The 18,933-nt window shown below is 37.5% G+C and overlaps 1 protein-coding gene across 2 annotated transcripts in view; it reads right to left on the minus strand.

The window, feature by feature from the left end:
• The window catches only part of KCNN2 (potassium calcium-activated channel subfamily N member 2), a 199,668-nt gene that overhangs the window by 20,797 nt on the left and 159,938 nt on the right, over positions 1-18,933 (minus strand). The window contains exons 6-8 of one of the 2 annotated variants that reach the window (XM_075601492.1): positions 7,378-7,505; positions 1,690-1,759; positions 452-1,212 (exon numbers count right to left, since the gene is read on the minus strand). In XM_075601492.1, the coding sequence (XP_075457607.1) occupies positions 1,201-1,212; positions 1,690-1,759; positions 7,378-7,505 (210 nt within the window). In that variant the 3' untranslated portion in view covers positions 452-1,200. Of the gene's footprint in view, positions 1-451; positions 1,213-1,689; positions 1,760-7,377; positions 7,506-18,933 lie in introns of those variants that run through there. The other variant, XM_075601482.1, reaches the window with a different exon arrangement.

An 18,933-nucleotide genomic window follows, 5' to 3' on the forward strand; every position in this document is an offset into this window, starting at 1 on the left:
CCAAGGTTCTTTAATTCCAAAGAGTTTTAAGCTATTTTAAAAATATATTTTTCATACATTTTTAATTCCAAAGTTCTTTTGGCTGTATTGTACCGTTCGATTACTAAAACACTAATACCGTGTTCCATATCTTCCTATCCTCTTATCTCTACGTTTGAGCAAAATCCTGTGCGCTGACCAACCCTCCACCTCCACTGCAACTACAAGAAGATTCCGGGCTTCATCTTCTCTACTGGTCCAGCTGCAGAAAACAACAAGGGCAAGTATACACTACCCTTTCTTTGGTTACACACTACCACACAGGCAACATCACAAGCCTATACAAATAGGGAGCGCCCCAACCTCTTTTCTTTTTGTCACTGATAGCATTAGGCAGGACTCGACAAAACCTCAGTTCTGGGTCTCCATTGCACCAGGGCCTGGCTCGAAAGTGCCACATGTGAAGTAAGACTGCAGTGTTGGTATAGCTTCCATTTACATGGTGCTTCCCAAAGTTGCTCCCCACAATACCTTGCATAGCGCTATGTAAAGCATTATGTTACATGATTCTGCAAGTAGTGCATTGAGTTACAGATGTACCACCCGTACGGTCTTTCTACATGCATCTCTTCTCCCCCGACCCAAAATAAAGGTTGGAATGAGGGTGGTTGGGATTGTTTGTGTGTTGTCATAAGGAGGTGGTCGATATTTGCCATGAAGATGTGTGTGTCTGCTTTGTCATGTTTGGGGGCTTCATTGTCATGTAGACGGGAGTCTGCATTGTCATGAGCAAGCAGGAATCTGCCTTATAATTGGAGGGAGAGGTTTGCATTGCCATTGGGGGTGGGGGTGGTCTGCATTGTCATTTGGAGTGGGGTCTTAATTGGGGAATGGGGTCTGCATTATCATTGGTAGCATTCTGTATAAGTTACTATGAATAGTTGTCTGGGACAATCTGTACTGGTTAATGGAGTGTCTTAAATACTGTTACATAACGTTTAGTGTTGGCTTCTAGTTCTTCACCAGATTTGTCAAGGCTTGGTAATGGAAGACTAGTACAATTGTTTTGTGAGAAATACTGTGTGTTGCTCCAAAATTGGTTTCATACATAAATCGAGCATGGGTAGCATAATGATAATGTTCAGCTCACTGAGGTGACATAATCACAGTTGTATAAAAAGGCAAGTGTTGAAGTTTACTTGATTATGAAGACTGAGCCAGTTATTCTTGTGTCTGAGAAAGGAAAGAGAAGCAACAAAAATGTATTTGTTGGGTTGGAGGAAGTGAGTTTTTGACAATATAAAATAAAAACACAGATATGGTATGAATACTCAAGGGGGGAGATTACCTTTGTATAAGTGGCTAAAAGCCCAATTGTTCATGAACATCATGCACTTGTGAACAATGAAGTTTAACTAGTAAGTGATAGCAATAGCAGTAATCTAAGCATAGGAAGAGGATATTACTAATCTGCAAGGCTTGCAAAAATATTAGCAAATTAGTACTTTCTATAGGTTAAAGTCTTAAAATGCTGTAAGCTGCAAATGGCATCAATACTGAGAGCCACAGTAGTCAAAAGTAAAAGCATGAATTACATACTGTAACAGGTTAGAAATACTTGACATTTGATTAGAATAAATTGAAAATTGTGTTTATTTTAAGTTTAATTGCGTTTAAGAAGCGCAGCTGTCTAGTATTGCTGCTACTAACCTTTGCAAGATCCACCAATGTGTTTGCTTGATCATTTAGCTTTCGCTGTTCCATTTTAACACTTCGTAGCCTAAAAAAATGAAGGTAAAGTTAGATTTTTTACATGCATCTCCCATCATATCAAAACATGCATGCATGTAACTTGCAAGAGCAAATCATTGTATGGGTGATGTCTTGAAATAGTTTGTAAAGTCAGTTTTGTTATGTATCTCTACAATGAGATGCATGCTTCTTCAACACAGCAAAAAAAGAAAGCAGAGAGCAAGAAAATGCGATGTCTTCTGAGTATATTTCACCATGGATCTAGCAGATTATAGAAGAAGGAATAAAAACGTTTATTTGTATGAAAAAAAGCCAAAACATTCCTTTAAGCTTAATACCATGACAAGCACACATAGGAAGAAGTATACAAATATAATTATGTTTTTCTCTTACAATACATCAGTGAACACTCTTCCCATGCCTACATGTCTTGATACTGGTATTAGCCCTTTTAAGTCTGAGATGGATTGGGTTAGAAGGTGTTGACATCTGATGAAAAAACAGTGATAAGTGAGAATCTTCATTACATAAAGAAATGTTTTACTTGACCAGCAGCAAAAAACAGCTATTTTTGTATTAATGTACAGTGTTTGTAATGTAGAATATTTTAGCTGATGTTACATTTGCAACATTTGTAAATACTACTATATATATATCAAGTCTGAGTTACTGTAAAAAATGATGGACTCTATTGAGTTACATTGGAAGATGATACACCTGTGAGTATTAAATGTTTTCTTGCAGTAGACATATTATAAGTAACTTATTTTCTTTTTCCTATTCAAATAGATGGGCAAATGTTTTGATTAAGTGTAGTAATGATTAATATTTACGATATGTAATTCACACCGTTCTTGTCATAAGATGGTATGCCATATGTTGCAAAACAAATTGCATCAATATCACCCTCTTGTCTGCTGTCGATATTAACAAGAATATTTTTTTTATGATCCCAATTGCTTTATATGAATGTTAACTTTATGCAAGCTAATAGCTAGTGTGTGCTTTGTAATGCAAATGCTTATAGTTAAATACTTCTGAAACTGTACATTGCATTGGAATTTTAGCTGCAATGGTCAAAGTAAAAGTGGATAACTAACACCTGCCCAGTGAATATATACGGTGACTTTGAATTTGACCTCTGAATTCCACTTATCACGGATTACGTTCATGACAGTAAGTTAAGTTTCCATAGCAGCAATCATTTCAATAACCCTTATGTTGCCAAAGGGACAGCACCACATTCCATAGCAGGAGTATTGTGTTGTAGGCCCTTCCGGCATTAAATAGGTTACTGATTCACATAGAAAGAATCCGTATGTAGCATGCAGTTGTAAAGATCTTCAAAGGCTTTAAACAACAGCTCATACAGTGTTAACTTACTTCCGAGCTCTATTTTCATTTTGGTGAAACAAAAAAGACAAAACAAAAGAAAAGCTGTTTAAAATATACCGGGGGGGAGGGGGTGGGGTAGGGGAGGGTAAGGTATACATGTTAGGGGAAAAAGAGAAAATGCATAATTTCTTTCTTTGAGAGGGAAATGAGATATTTGATCCCTTTTATTAATACATAAGCACATATCTTCTTTATTCTTTATAACTTAACACTAATAAAAACATAGCACAAAATTACAACTGAAAAATGAGGCAGAGCTACAACTATCGTTTGTCAACTTCTCGTTTGCTTTTTTGTCCCCTCTGAATTAAAATCACTGGCAAAATAAAAACCATGCTACAATGGGGGTTGTGTATGAGCGCTCAAAGTTACAACACCAGGGGAAAACTGGAACATAAAAACAGCAACATCATTTATCTAAGGATACAATTTAATTGCATTCAGTTAGATTTATTTCTTTGATACATCAATCGGTTTTCTTTTTTGCAGTTTAGCTGATGAAAGTCAGCGTGCCTTATTATGAAGCTCTGAAGCTGTGTATCAAGCTTTGTATTGCAGTGAGTGGCCCGGCCCCCCAGTAGGACGCCATGATGTCACTGATGCTAGTTTTGGCAGCAAACATGTCCAGAAGTATTGTTTTGGTTGTTTATATAATTGCTTTACTGTCACCTGACAAAAGGTCCCAGTTGGATCTGAAACGTTGCATCATCTTAAAAAATATGTTCATTAAGCTGTGAGTAATACACTTTTTTTTGGTACCCTCCATGCTTTGATTTTTCTATTTATATACAGTGCTGGCCACACTGGAGGTATTGTTACCCAGATTGTTTAATTGTTTTTGCCTATCTCATGACCTTGAAGCGTCTTTTCACAGCACAATTGGTCAAAAACTGCCATTGATTTGAATGGCACTTTATGACCAGCTGTGGTTTGATTGGTCACTTTGGCGTTTTATTAATAAAGCCTACATAACCCCCAATGACAGACAGACAATCCTCTACTGCAGGGGTGCGCAAACTGGGGGGTGTTAGAATTTCATGTGGGGCGCGACGCTTACAGAGGCCCTGCGCTCTTCCCCAAAGCATTTAAATTAAATGCCGGTGAGCGTGTTCGAGGCCTTTGCAAAATCTTTTACCTTAGCTCTAGTGGCTTCTAGAGTCACATCACAATGGCAATGCGGCATCAAATGCCGCCACGGGGTCACATGATGCCTCGTTGTCATGGCAATGTGCCGTCATGATGTCAGAACGCCGGAGACAATGACTGAAAAGTTTGCGCACCCCTGCTCTACTGTATGTGTAGCTAAGTTTTGAGATTGTGACAGAGGTTACATCTGTAAACATTACTCCATTATTCTTTGTCAATGGAATGGTTATCCAATTCACATAACTAAAATATATTTTCTCCACTGTAACAAAATGGAGCAGAATGACACTACAGTCCATGGCAAAAATTAACCATAGTTTGGTATCACCATATTCAATATTTCAAACCAACATACATTTTCTACATTATCCTCAACAATCCATTATATTAAGCCATTGGTATTGCCCTGATCTCTAATTTGGGGGATAAACAGATGTAGCTAGACTTACAGTAAGTGCTTTGGTGCCGTGGCTGCTCATGGTCATGTGACTGTGATGATTGAGACACCAAAGGATTAACGTTGCGGGGGGCCATTGAAAAGCATGGACCCCCAGCGGTGATTAGCAGAAGACACTGTCCCCAGTGCCACAGACTTCTGCTTGATCGTCCGTGGCTCTGGGGACAGTAGGTCTTACTACATTTGTAGGTGAATGCTGAACTTTCATTATCTGTAGAGGATATGGATACTGTATGCTAACAAAACACAGTGAGAAATGCACCATGTTGCACAGTGGATGTGAGAATCATAATAAAGCTATAATAATTAATTCTAACATCGTAATACTACAATTTACAGGTACTGTATTATGAATCCCAGCACTTAACAGCTTGTAAAATAATGATGGTACTGGGTGGTTAGACTACAAATGCCAGTGTATTTATTTTAGTGTGAAGTGGTTGCAGTGACTTAAAAAGAAGTGGTACTGTACTTAATTTAAAAATAAAAAATTACTTGCTTGTACTGTATGAAACAAAGCTCAGTGGGCTTTATTTTAAAATATATTGAAGTAACATTTAGGCTTTTACATAGGAAGGGGGAGAGACTTTCTAAAATAAATCCCCTTTTCTTTTTTAATAAAATTAAATTGTATGTTTGTAAAAAAAAATAATATGTGTGATAACCAGGGTGAGGAAGTATAGAGGTAGTGAAACCTTGTACCCTAAGTACCAACACACGGGGACTGCTGCTTGTGCCTGAATTGATGAGCGCCGACTATAAGCAGGAAAACATGAAAATCATGAAATTCCTCTCCTGGCTTCCGATCAAATCCTGCACACTCCATTCTTCTCCTCACTTTTAAAGCTTTACACTCTTCTGCCCCTCCTTACATCTCAGCCCTAATTTCTCGTTATGCACCATCCCGACTCTTGCGTTCTGCTCAAGGATGTCTTCTTTCTACCCCCTTTGTATCTAAAGCCCTCTCCCGCCTTAAACCTTTTTCCCTGACTGCCCCACACCTCTGGAATGCCCTTCCCCTCAGTACCCGACTAGCACCCTCTCTATCCACCTTTAAGACCCACCTTAAGACACACTTGCTTAAAGAAGCATATGAATAGCACTGTGAATATTCTGAACACATGATACATAAAGCTTGGCTCCCTGCAGACACACTTACCAGAACTCCCTCTTACTGTCTCTGTACGTTCTCCCTACCTACCAATTTGACTGTAAGCTCCTCGGGGCAGGGACTCCTCTTCCTTAATGTTATGTTTATGTCTAAAGCACTTATTCCCATGATCTGTTATTTATATTATCTGTTATTTATTTGATTACCACATGTATTACTACTGTGAAGCGCTATGTACATTAATGGCGCTATATAAATAAAGACATACAATACAATACAATACAACATACATATACAGATGCAGCCACAGACCACTTGTCTGACAAAATACTGTGGCGTGGCTGCATCTGTATTTCCATCTTTATGGCTATATTGCTACTTGATAAGAATACATATGTAGACTTGCATAACTATTACATATACTACATACAGTAACACTGTTGTGTACTGATATTGATCCACAAACCAATACAGGTTTACATTCAAGTGCACACTGTAAAGTAACATACAATTAACTTTAAACACAGATGAACATTGATTGACATTTATGCCTACCCTTTAAAACATTTCAGAAATTGCAATAGCTTTTGCTGTATATTGGCTACATAAGAACATATTCTGATCTTAAAGAAAGTTATCAAAACTCACACAAAGGTCTAATGACTACCAAAATATATTTATCAGATGCAAAGGTCATATCTTGGGAACATATATTTTCTATCATCATATGAAAAGCAAGTAACTTTTCTCCCAGCACCTCCTATTCACTGATATAACAAAACAAAAAAAATGAATAACGAAATAAATGTTTATTGTTACATAGGAATTGCAAAACCGTTAATAGTTTGGTAAAGGAAACCAACCTGAGTCTTTTTATTTTTCAAATCCCAATTGTGCGAGAGGAGCCTGCAGGGCATTGCATAACCCTCTGGCACTGAAGAGGTTAAACCTTTCCCACACTTTATTAACTGCAAGGAGGCAAACCATTACCAGAAAAATAGTGACCTTACAAAGAAAATAAATACCATTAAGACTATTAAGAGCGCTAATTTTTTGGGGGATGTACCTTTATGATTTGTAAATTGTAACCGAGAGACACGTCATATGCTAAGCACCAGATTGAGACTATGATGTTTGATTTTGAAAGTCACTAGCTTGAGCATAGTTAAAATATGCATTTTAAACTTACTAGCATTTTCTTTTTATTTTTAAGGTTTATTTTGAGATTTTGTTTTATATAACCTGGCACTTTGCTCGGTGGGAGAATTGAATTGTGGAATTAAAACATGTTATGTTTGTCATTAAATATGAAGAAAGAAGCATTGATTTTTTTTATTCTAGTACTCTTTACCACAATACATCATGAAAGAATGCATCAAATATATTAATATTAGTATTTTTGTAATAAAGAAGCATTGATAATGTTATTGACTATAATCAAACTGCATGAATTAATTTTAAGATGTGTCTGCAGGTTTCTAAGCACATTTTAGATTTGGCTTCGGTAAAAAACTTGAAAGAAAAACAAAATACTTACTGATGAATAGCCTGCAAGAATTTGCGCTGATGTTTTCTCACTTTTGCATGGTCTATCTTTTTAACCAGCTTTGTGTTTTTGTAAATTAACCATGTTTCCCTGAGAACATTAGCAGCTGCATTTTTCACCTGTTGAGAAACAAACACAGGGCTAACAAAAAACATAAATGTAGATTTTTTTTGTTGTTTATTTTTGTTTTGGTAATTTTATTCTTAATTCAAACTTTATATCACAACTAGAGATCTGCAAAGTTTCTCAAATTCGTTTTACAATTTTTCCCCCAGAAAGTTTAAAAAAAGTGCAACATTTTTTTTTTAAACACTTGATAGAACATTAGAAAGATAGAACAAACTACAGTATGTGGCTTAAGAGTTTGAGAATGGGGAGAGAGCTATAAAGGGACCTTTCTGGTAAGTACCCATAGACTTACACTGTGTACCACCAAAAACACTGATCTGTAGTGGAGAGATACCTGTGAACACACCTGAAATACCTGGAAAAGGGATATTTGACCAAATTTGTGAAATACTGTATACTGGGGGGGGGGGGGGTTCAAAATGAAACACAACTTAATTTTTTAAAAGTTTGCAAGCAATTTGCCAAGTAAAAATCTTCACAGCCTACAATCTCTCTCCTCTCCAACCTATACTATATGTCATGGTGGATTATTCACTGGATAAATTCGACATTTACCAGAACTGTTTGGGCTAAAAAGTTCTCGCAAATTTTTTTTTGTGCAAATTTTCAACAGCAAAAGACATTCAAATTAGCTCTCTCTCGCTCTGAGTTAATCTGGTCTATTAATTGGCAAAATATTTGTGAACCTGTCTAATTTTGCCAACGTTTGTGTGAAAAAAAAGTGAATATATCACCCATTCTGTGAACATCTCTAATTTCAACATTATACTTTTTTTCTAGCAAAATTGTAAATTTTCATAATTGTACAAAAGTGCCCAAGCAACCTGTAAGCTTTCTATCCACAGGGGAAATGATCAATGCTTTAGACCAAATTTTGCTCTAGTGCTAAATGTACTAAATCATTATTTTACAAATGTATTCCTTCACCAAAGAGATAACAATCTATTTTTATTAACCTGGCACCTTGGTATATACAGTAGGTGACTTGCCAATGCTGGTGCTGGTCACAAACAAGCCCCTATCAATGTCTAGAAGTCTTCAAATACTATGTGCATGATTTAATGTGCATTCATTAAGAAATCCTCCCCAGAGAACCAGGCATGGGCTAGGTGCTTTGATTAATGCTCCAGCTAGCAGAGCTCTAACCCAGCAATGGTATTTATTGTCAGATAGTACCATATTGTAAGGAAAGTATTACAAATACAGACAATGTTGGTTTCAATTAATTTTGGATAAAATGTTTGAGTGTCATTTCTTTGTGTATATTTGCTGTTATGTGACAATATCCCTCTGCATTTCCTCCTCTGAGAAAAGTTGCTGCCGGGAAGCACCGGCTGATAGAAACTTGAAGGGCATTCCCCTGAATTTTGTGGGCGTCATTTGAAACCATTTCTGAATTCATCGCTTTTTATTACTTTTCTAACTTAAAATGAATTGTTGTGTGTACTTCACATTGATGTAGACTAGATTTGCTTCCCATTTTATTTATTACCATGTCCAATTATTCACGGCCAAATCTGAACTACAAAAAAAAACAAAAAAAAAAACTTGAAAGTAAACCATAATAATATAATGAAATATCCCTGTGAGGGAGTATACAAGACGTTTAAAACTCTCTCACTCCAGCAGACCAGTAAAACCACACCCTAGCTTGTAGGTCTGCTAGCTGGTTGGAAAGGGGAGGGTTAAAAGGCAGGCACCAGACTTCCTGCTGTCTCTCATTTTTTTTTTTTATAACTCAATTTTTATTGAAGTTTACCATCATACAACGAAATATTTCTTTGTCTTCAATTGAGGTAAAAGTGTTATATTGTAAAACTTGTATTTTACAATGTGCAAATCAGGAAAAAAAAAGAAGGGGGAGAGGGAGAGAGAATCAGTCAGTCCACCTCTCGGTCCTCTTGTTGTGGTCAGTTTCCTCCGCGTGGTCTGACTTTCTGCTTTCTATCCTACTTCTTTTTCTAGATTGCTGTCTCTCATTTTGATCTAAATCTATGAGGAAACAGGTTGCAGAGCGCCTGTATGGGGGAGAGTCTGAACTTCCTTTCATGCACCTGAGGTTAAGGACTGTAGTTTTATTTTCCAGACCTACAGTATGCGACTGACTTTGAACTGTCTGTTATATTCCATTAAAAGTAAACTGCAACCTGCTTTCCCAGGGGAGGGAAACAAAGGACTTTCATTGCAAGGAAGTGGTGTGTGAGCTCCTTTCTGACCATACCTATTAGGCCACTATGTCAAAATCCCTAACGTGATGAATGTGTCTGAGATTTCCCGAAGATGACTTGAACATAAAATTATAATACATTCTGTATTTTGTCAAATACTGTATTTCTAAGAACAATAAGAATCTAATGTTATTGGTTGTGCTGTATTTGCCAATAGTCTTATTGTGTCCTTCTGTATGTTATCTTTAGTGCTCATCAGAGATGGGCAAACCAGTCTAAGTTTGTTTTCCGGATTTTTCCAGATTTGCCATTCAAAATCGGTTCCGCCATGTAAAATCCGCTGATGGATTGTTATAGTTTCAATCCGTGCGGATTAATGCAAAACCGCCATATGATACAATCCGCTGGTGAATTTTAACAATCCATCCGCGAATTCCACAATCCGCAGATGGATTTTAAGAATCCAATTCTCGGATTCAGCAATCTATCAGCGGATTGCGGAATCCGTGTATGGATTTTTAGTGAAAAAAATAAAAATAAATCAAAAGGTGAATTGCCATTTTTTAGACGGATCCACGGACCACAGAATCCGACCAATCCGCGGTGGATCCCAATCCACCCCAAAAATTTGCCCATCTGTAGTGCTCATACTACAGTACATACATTAATTGTTATATTTTCCAAGGTTGAACATACTGTACTTCTGACCCATTTAGAAGTTCTTGCTTTGCAGCTGATAATGTACATGAACCCTTAGAGATCACAAATATTTCAACCTCTCCTACTACACTAGAGTAATTCTATATAGGTCACATAACTCTATAATTAAACAACTGATATTTTTCTATCATGCTAGCCTACCCTTTGTCGTACTAGTGTTTTGATAATTACACCATAATGTCTACATTTAATTTACTCTCATTTTGTACATTTCTAAAGTTACATACTGTGGGACATGTTATGTAATTAATTACTGATACAAAAAATATTATTTATTTATTTTGCATTAATAACAAACGGCATCATATTTCTCTGCATGATTACAATAATATACCCACTGTACAAAAACCTTCATAATGATATCATACATACTGTATGCTATCATGCATACCACATAATACAATTGGTATCCTGAATTTATCTTCTATTGATTTAACACACTGTTACTTTGGAGAGCCATAATCTTACATTAAGTTTGGGGAAAGTGTTTGCCTAGACCTGTAAGGCTTATATGGCCACAAAAAAGGAATACGTGTCTATTGCGCTAATGCTCAAAATGAAAAATGTAATATAAATGATACTACAGTGACTGCTATAACATTTACTTTTAAAAGTGAGGCTGCCTAGGCAAAAGTGACCAACACAGATCAAACAAACCTAACAATAAAAACAAACAGCCGGCGCCTAAAATAAAATGAAATCAAATATCCCAGTGAGTAAACTCTGACCAAATAAAGAGTCCAATCACGGTGTTCAAACAATTCATGAGAAGGATCTTAACTGAAGTTTCAAAGCACATACAAACAAACATGAAAGACAAAAAAAGACAAAGAGAAAAATCATAGTGTAACCCTAATAAATGAATTGTAAAAACTCAAACACATACAAAGAATAACCAAATAGCTATTACAATTTAATAAAACAATGTAAAATGATATTTAAAAAAGACAAACAATTGCCTAACATAACTTGGGACACAGGCTGAACAAGTCCATCCAGTAGGGGTAAAATTGAAATCCTACTTACAACAGGACTGAAGTTACAGGCTCATAGAACAAATCTCTTTCCTTTCTTAGTGATTGAACCTCTTAGGGGAACGCCACACGAGTCCTCCGGAGCTCTGTGCTGCTCTGACGATCACCGCCGCCGCGCTCGCAGACCTGCTGGTCACGTGTGAGCGGATGACGTCACTAGCTAGCACAACAGCGCCAAAGGTCCTGGAAGCCAGTAAAGCTCCTGGCACTCGTAAATAAGAAACCCCTGGCTGATCACAGCTCTATGGGGGAATGAACTTGTAAAGGGTTACATTTATGCTAGAGGACATGGACATTACAAGCTCATTCCCCCATAGAGCTGTGATCAGCCAGTTGTTTCTTATTTACAAGTGCCAGGAGCTTTACTGGCTTCCAGGACCTTTAGCGTTGTTGCGCTATCTAGTGATGTCATCCACTCACCACTGACCAGCGGGTCTGCGAGCGCGGCGGCGGTGATCGTCAGAGCAGCATAGAGATCTGGAGGACTCGTGTGGCGTTCCCCTAAGAGGTTCAATCACTAATAAAGGAAGAGATTTGTTCTATGAGCCTAACACTTCAGTCCTGTTGTAAGTAGGATTTCAATTTTACCCCTACTGGATGGACTTGTTCAGCCTGTGTCCCAAGTTATGTTAGGCAATTGTTTGTCTTTTTTAAATATCATTTTACATTGTTTTATTAAATTGTAATAGCTATTTGGTTATTCTTTGTATGTGTTTGAGTTTTTACAATTCATTTATTAGGGTTACACTATGATTTTTCTCTTTTTCTTTTTTTGTCTTTCATGTTTGTTTGTATGTGCTTTGAGACTTCAGTCAAGATCCTTCTCAGGAACTGTTTGAACACCGTGATTGGACTCTTCATTTGGTCAGAGTTTACTTACTGGGATATTTTATTTCATTTTATTTTAGGCGCGGCTGATTGTTTTTATTGTTATATGACCACAAGCATTAACAATAATGCAAGAAAGCTTTATGTACCCATCCCAATCTCTCTCTTTTCTTCCCTTTCACTCCTCCTGTAATTTGTGTTGTTTTTTTTTTCTCTCCGTTTTCTGAGTTTATCTTTTATTTGTTCCCTTGTCTTCATCACTCAAAGATGTCTTTAGCAATCCTACATTGTAATTTCACATCACTCACAATCCTCTATAACAGCTCATCACAATTAGTGCGAACCCGGTGTCTGGGTCAACAATAATCAGGGCTCTCTTGCTGTTTGCTTAATATCTTTCTTCAACCCGATACTATCAATTTTGTCCTGTGGATCATTCAAAGGTACAAACAGATACATTCATCAGTTTTCAATAACATCACTACAATTGTTTAAATTCTTCTCCGGTATATTAAGTTAGCCTCATTGATTTGAATACTAGGAAATTCTTAGATTCTTGACCCTGTTATAAACTTGCTGATTCTATCTCTGATTCTGTAAAATATTCTCTTTGACGTTTGAAGCAAATAATTAGGTCCAGGAGTGGTGCTTTCAGCTGACATTAAAGATGCCTATAAACTGCTACCCATCCATTAATGTAATTGGCACGTTTGTGACATCAAACAAAAATCATTGCTGCTATTTCACGGTTTGTCCAGACTGCTGTTAGTTGAGCAGCATGTAGAACATAGCACAAGTCATTGTTTAACTATATATTACACATTGTGGATCACTTTTTCCTTAGAAATTCGCACGATTCAGGCATTGCCCATGTCAAAGGAAAAAATACTGTACACTAAGTCTTACAAAACCTATAAAATTTCTAGGTATCAAGTTAAAATCATACAATACTTCATGGGAGCTTTTCAAAATCATGGAGATGTATGGGTAGTCCCAAAAGCACTCCTGTATAATGTTGTTTATAATTGCTAGTGCTTGCAACTCAAAGGATCTCTCTGCCAGGGTCCTTGCTACAGTAGTACAAATAATTGAAGAGAGTAAGGCATGACAGTCTTAGGGGTACATTTCTATATACTCCTAAACTGACATTTTTGGCCAAATGTCACAATTGAAGTCATTGGGGATTTTTGACCGAATTGTTTTTTATTTAGCTGTAGTATGCCCAATGTGTCAGCTGTAGAGACAGTCTTTTTCAAAAAATAGCTTAAAAGTAGAGACTAATTGGTCACAAATAGAAGGTATGTCTGTCACAAGGGATCATCATTTATCGTCCACACCTATAGAAGAAAAGCACAACTAACCATAGTATCTATGTCGATATATAAATGAATACTGAACTGCAAGAGCCTTGCTGGACAACAGGAGGCCCAGTGTAGTGGAAGCAGAGATGTTGCTGGCATGGTTTCATGCTCCCTCAGATGCTTAATGACAGTGCACAGATAAATACTGGCCTGTTCCCCTGCTAATCATTATTTCCCAGTGTAATAGTGTAGTGGAACAGTATTCATCAGCACCCTGGCATTATGCAGCTGACTGGAGGGAAGGGGAAAAGCTCCTACCCACAGCTGCAACATCTCTTCTACTTGAGCACCATTTTTATACAGCCTGAAATATGGGTATTGCTGGAGAGAAGAGCGAGAGAGAGAGGAAGAGAGAGTGGTAAGGATAGAGAGTGGGGGGAAGACAGAGTGGAAGAGATTGGGGGAGAGGGGAGGGGGAGGAGATATAACCGGGATATGTGGGATTTAAGCTAAATGGAGTAATTTAAATATACTTTGGGTATCCTATTAGCTACATGTGTTGCTTTAAGGTGTGCTTGAGAGGATGTACAGTATATAGCACTTCCTCTCCCCTGATTAATAACCAACAATGATTGCACAATACATTCGACAAAGCACTCTTTGTTTACACACCTGATTAATTTAAAAGAGACAGTCTGTTTGCATAACTAGTGCAGGTGATGCACCGAATATCTTCGCCTATGATAAGTACACGGCTTTTTGTCTAATGAACTTGTACATCTCTACTGTTCCAGTTTTAATTTGTCTCATAACGTTTGTACTGTACTGTACATGGCGCTTTCTCCATGACACACATTTAGATTTGAAGGCACACTAGCACCACCTAGCATTACTGCTGTTGCAAACCAACGCTAAAACTCAAATTTTCCCGGCCACGAAACACTCGCAAGTCAGCTGCGAACAGCCGACAAAATATCGGGAGATCAGACGCAATCTGTAAATGATGCTATATCTGTATGCTACAACCGACACAACATCAGATTTTCTTCCCTAAACTATGACCGGTTTATTGAAAACTTGTACACCATTTTTCCTTCAGGTAGATAGTTTAGCATGGAGCGGACTGATCCTACACACTGAAACACTGCATATATATCAGTACAATGGGCCCGTTGATCGGAGTGCCCCTACTACTATACTTTTGTAGTTCGTAGTTATTTTTGTAGCCATGTATTTTAATCTATCTAATAAAAGTTAAGTATTAATGTTTACACTATCCAACTCGCGTACAGTATATTATTAGGTTGGAGCTTGAGTGCTTTTCGTATCTGGGATCTTTTTCTTCTCTCGCGCTATTATTAATCGTTATCCTAGCCGAGCTCTGCTCCCAGATTGCATTATCTGCTGTGCGAGGGTCCACCTCTCCATATCCCTCCTGTTATATAAACGTTTAGTTACATAAGAAAGTAGCTTGTTAATGGTCTTTTAAAGCAATGAATAGGGTCTAAGAAAATATATTTTTTAAAGTATTGGCTTTCTAGATCTCATAGTATATTTAACAGAGGTACAGTATGGATAAGAGTGGTGTGATATACAATATATGTTATCGTTTTAGCATGGCATTATGCAAATAAAGGGGCTTATGCAGAGAGGATAGAGAAGGGAAATAGCCCTATCTTTTGGCGAAAATACGTAACAGAAAAGCTTGTCCTGCAGAGAACATGGAGAGATTCATAAAATTCGCCACAGCAGGTTTCTTTACTTTAAAAATTGCCAAACACGTGGAGAGATTGGTAAATTCGCCATGTTAAAATAGGGTGGTATGCAGGTAGCATAGATGCACTGCAACTCGCCATTCTGCCCTATATTATAGCGAGTTCAATCTAGCCAGAAAAATTTGGCAATTTTGAATCTCATCAGAAAAATGAGGTAACGCAGCTTTCAGCATACGACCATAACTTGCTCCAATTCTGTGGCTATTTTCTTGCCGTTTTCACATTAAATAACGTTCCTCTCTGCATAAGCCCCAAGATGTTCTTTATTGTGAAAATCCTTTTACTCTACTCATGCAAGTAGCACAATCCATTTGTGATTTGCATTATAAACTGTAGAAAACTTACTACATTCTTTAGTAGTTTTACATAAAAGTTTATCTAGCACAATTGTTGATCTTCACTGAATATTTAGTTTAAGCTTCTTACATTTCAACGTGTAAGTAATTACAGTATTTCTCAGTTATTTCTCTTTCTACAAGTTGTTTTACAAAGTGTTTATTACTGAAGCACAAGGATTTATTAAACTGATGTAGTTTGTGTCTGCAATTAAATTAACATCAATAAATTGGGAAAATGCATTTGTACAAAGTACTCACAGCAAAAATAGGGCGTTAAAACAAATGGTATTATTCCCAGATTGAAAAGCTCCAGACAAGTCTTATACTCCACGAGGTGAATTAAATCAAAACCTGCAATGCATTTAAAGAATGCATTAAAAGCTTCATTTCAATTAAAATTGAAATTACCCCATCCTGGAGCCTCATTGGAGCCATACTATAAAAGAAATACTTTTGCTCATAGCACCAAAACAGTGTGGTGCCACACATATAAAATATAAGTGTTTGCTATTTCTATGTTAACTTATTTGGATGAAACATCCCAATGTAGCCAATTAGCAAACAAAGTATAAACTAACATACAAAAAAAAAATCTCGTACAGTGCAGGAATGAGAAAGGCTTTATACTTTTCCCCTTGGAAACACTTAGCTGAATAATGATGCAGCTGACACAATACATTTTTTATGGTCACGTATAAAGTGAGACAACGGACTTTTTAGCCCTAAATCTGACACCCAGAGGCAATTTATACACACACCGACATCACTAAGCGGCAATTTATCAGAGAAAAGTAAGTATAGTACAGTATTAAAGAAGTTGTCACCTCTTTAGTCTGTCCTGCGTAAGCAGGGTATTGGAAGTTGTGTTATTTTTACACACAGCCCACAAAATGTGCAGCACCCTAAGGATACACACTCACACAGTACTTTGTAGGTGCTTGTACGTACAGTACGTGTGTGAAAGGGTGGCTGAATATACATCAACACAGTTTGCTAGTAATGTATACACGTATTGTGTACGGATGCCACCTACTGTTTTATTGTAGATTCTTTAGTTTATGTATGGATGTTTTGGGGTAAGAATGTGTGTGTGCATGCGTTCATGTGTGGAGGGGGTTGGGATAATTAGGGTTTGTATATAAATGTCAGTTTACACAGCTGGGCGTCTATGCATGTGGTCATAATGTTCATGCACCCACATATCCCATATCCATTTCCGGCTTTAATACACAGACATACAAACTGTTTGAAGTTCAGAAATGCTCAACTGACTGTTATATAACATATGATAGCTATGATATCCGTTATTCTTTAGGTCAGTTGAGTCAATCACAGAGATGTAGCAAACGTTATTTCCCCTTAATGCGCTTTAGGTTGGGAAATACAAACACATTAGAGGATGGCAGCTCCATTAATTTAAATTGACCGTACTTACTGTAGGCCCAAATCCACAAAACGGGTATCTTCAAAGTTCGATAACACAGTGTTAAGTGCTGTTTTTATCGTTTTGTTGTTGCACTATAATGGACATTAGTGTTAATGTTATGCTAAAAGGAGGTGATTCCCTTTACAGAGCTTTACCACAATGGTTTATTAAAGTTACAGATGATTTAACCCTAAAATAGCATGTGTACAGGGTCTTGGTGGCTGTAACACCAAAGTTAGTAAAATCATACCTAACATTGCGTTACTTATGGAGTCATATCCCTCTCCTTTGCTCTCTTTTGTAGGTTTGGTTAAACACCTATTCGGGGTCTGGATGGGAGTAACGTCATATTTAGGTGCGACATGCATAACGGCATGTTATTTGACGTTAACCCATGGTAGTGCTAACATGACATGACACAGTTTTCGTGCCACTATTGCTGAGACCATGCTGATCATTCTTCCCCTAATTATAGAGGTAAATAACAATTTTAACTCAGGGAGTGTTAGGACCTGCTAACAATCATGCCTTGAAGTGGCAGCAGACTTAAGACTCTTTGGCCAAAGGGTTGAACTGAATAACTATTTTTCAAGAGAATATATAGGTATTGCACTGTGTATTTTTGTCACATTGGAAGTAGCTTTGGCATCTTTGTTTGTTTTTTGTTGTATACAGTACATTTAGCCACGCCCACTAGCACTCCTTTTGACACTTATATACATGTGGTAATGCATGTTGTTTCTCAGAGCTTGTTGGGGATCTGTGTGTTTATTAACTATGTGCAGCTGGTCTCAGCTCTTTTTGGGAGGTTAGTGGCCCCTCCACCCCAAGGTTTAAGCTCGCCCCTCCCCACTTTCCAAGTTGGCAGGTCAGTTTCATTTTGCTGGGTTATGACAGATCCAATGCTGATCATTCTTCCCCTAATTATAGTTGTAAATAAGAATTTTAACTCAGGGAGTGTTAGGACCTGCTAACGGTCATGCCTTGAAGTGGCAGCAGGTTTAAGACGCTTTGGCCAAAGGGTTGAACTGAATGAACCTTTTTCAAGAGAATATATAGTTATTGCACTGTGTATTTTTGTCACATTGGAAGTAGCTTTGGGCATCTTTGTTTTGTTTTTTGTTTTATACATTTAGCCACGCCCACTAGCACTCCTTTTGACACATATACATATATATATATATTATGTGATAATGTTTAGAGTTTCTCAGAGCTTGTTGAGTATCTGTGTATTTACACTACTGGTAACCTGTTTAATATAATTATATTATAAAGTCTTTGTGTAGGTTAATATATTGTGTATGGTGTTGTTGTATTGTGTTGTTTTATCTTCAGTGGAATCAATACTAAATTTCCTAGGGTGCCAAGGTATGCCTCCCGTGTATACATTACAGCACCTCTAGGCGGAGGCACATCACAATACTTACTGCACCATAATACTAAGAGAAGGTATTTCCTGGGATGATCACACCCATTGTTTACCTGGACAAACTCAAAGGCTTTCAAGGATGATGAAGTGCCAAACCCTGTGACCAGTGCTGAGGTAAGCACGCTAGTTATCAATTGGGTATATGCAGATTTTTGCTTTTATTATAATACTTGTCAGGATTATTTAACTAAACAGAAAACCTATTGGTCATAAAGAGAATTACTGCTTTTCTAAATCAAATTATGCAAGTCCTGTTTATTGACAACCACGTGGTGATGTATTCAGGGCTGCCGACGGATGGAGATCCAGGACAACTGTCCCAAAGCCCAGTGGCTGCAGGGGGCCAAGCTGGCCGGTGCTGGAAGTGGGGCCTCCGCTCACACCTCCCCCCGTCACCCC

Source organism: Ascaphus truei, chromosome 1, assembly GCF_040206685.1.
Source record: "Ascaphus truei isolate aAscTru1 chromosome 1, aAscTru1.hap1, whole genome shotgun sequence".
In the NCBI taxonomy this organism is placed as follows: domain Eukaryota; kingdom Metazoa; phylum Chordata; class Amphibia; order Anura; family Ascaphidae; genus Ascaphus; species Ascaphus truei.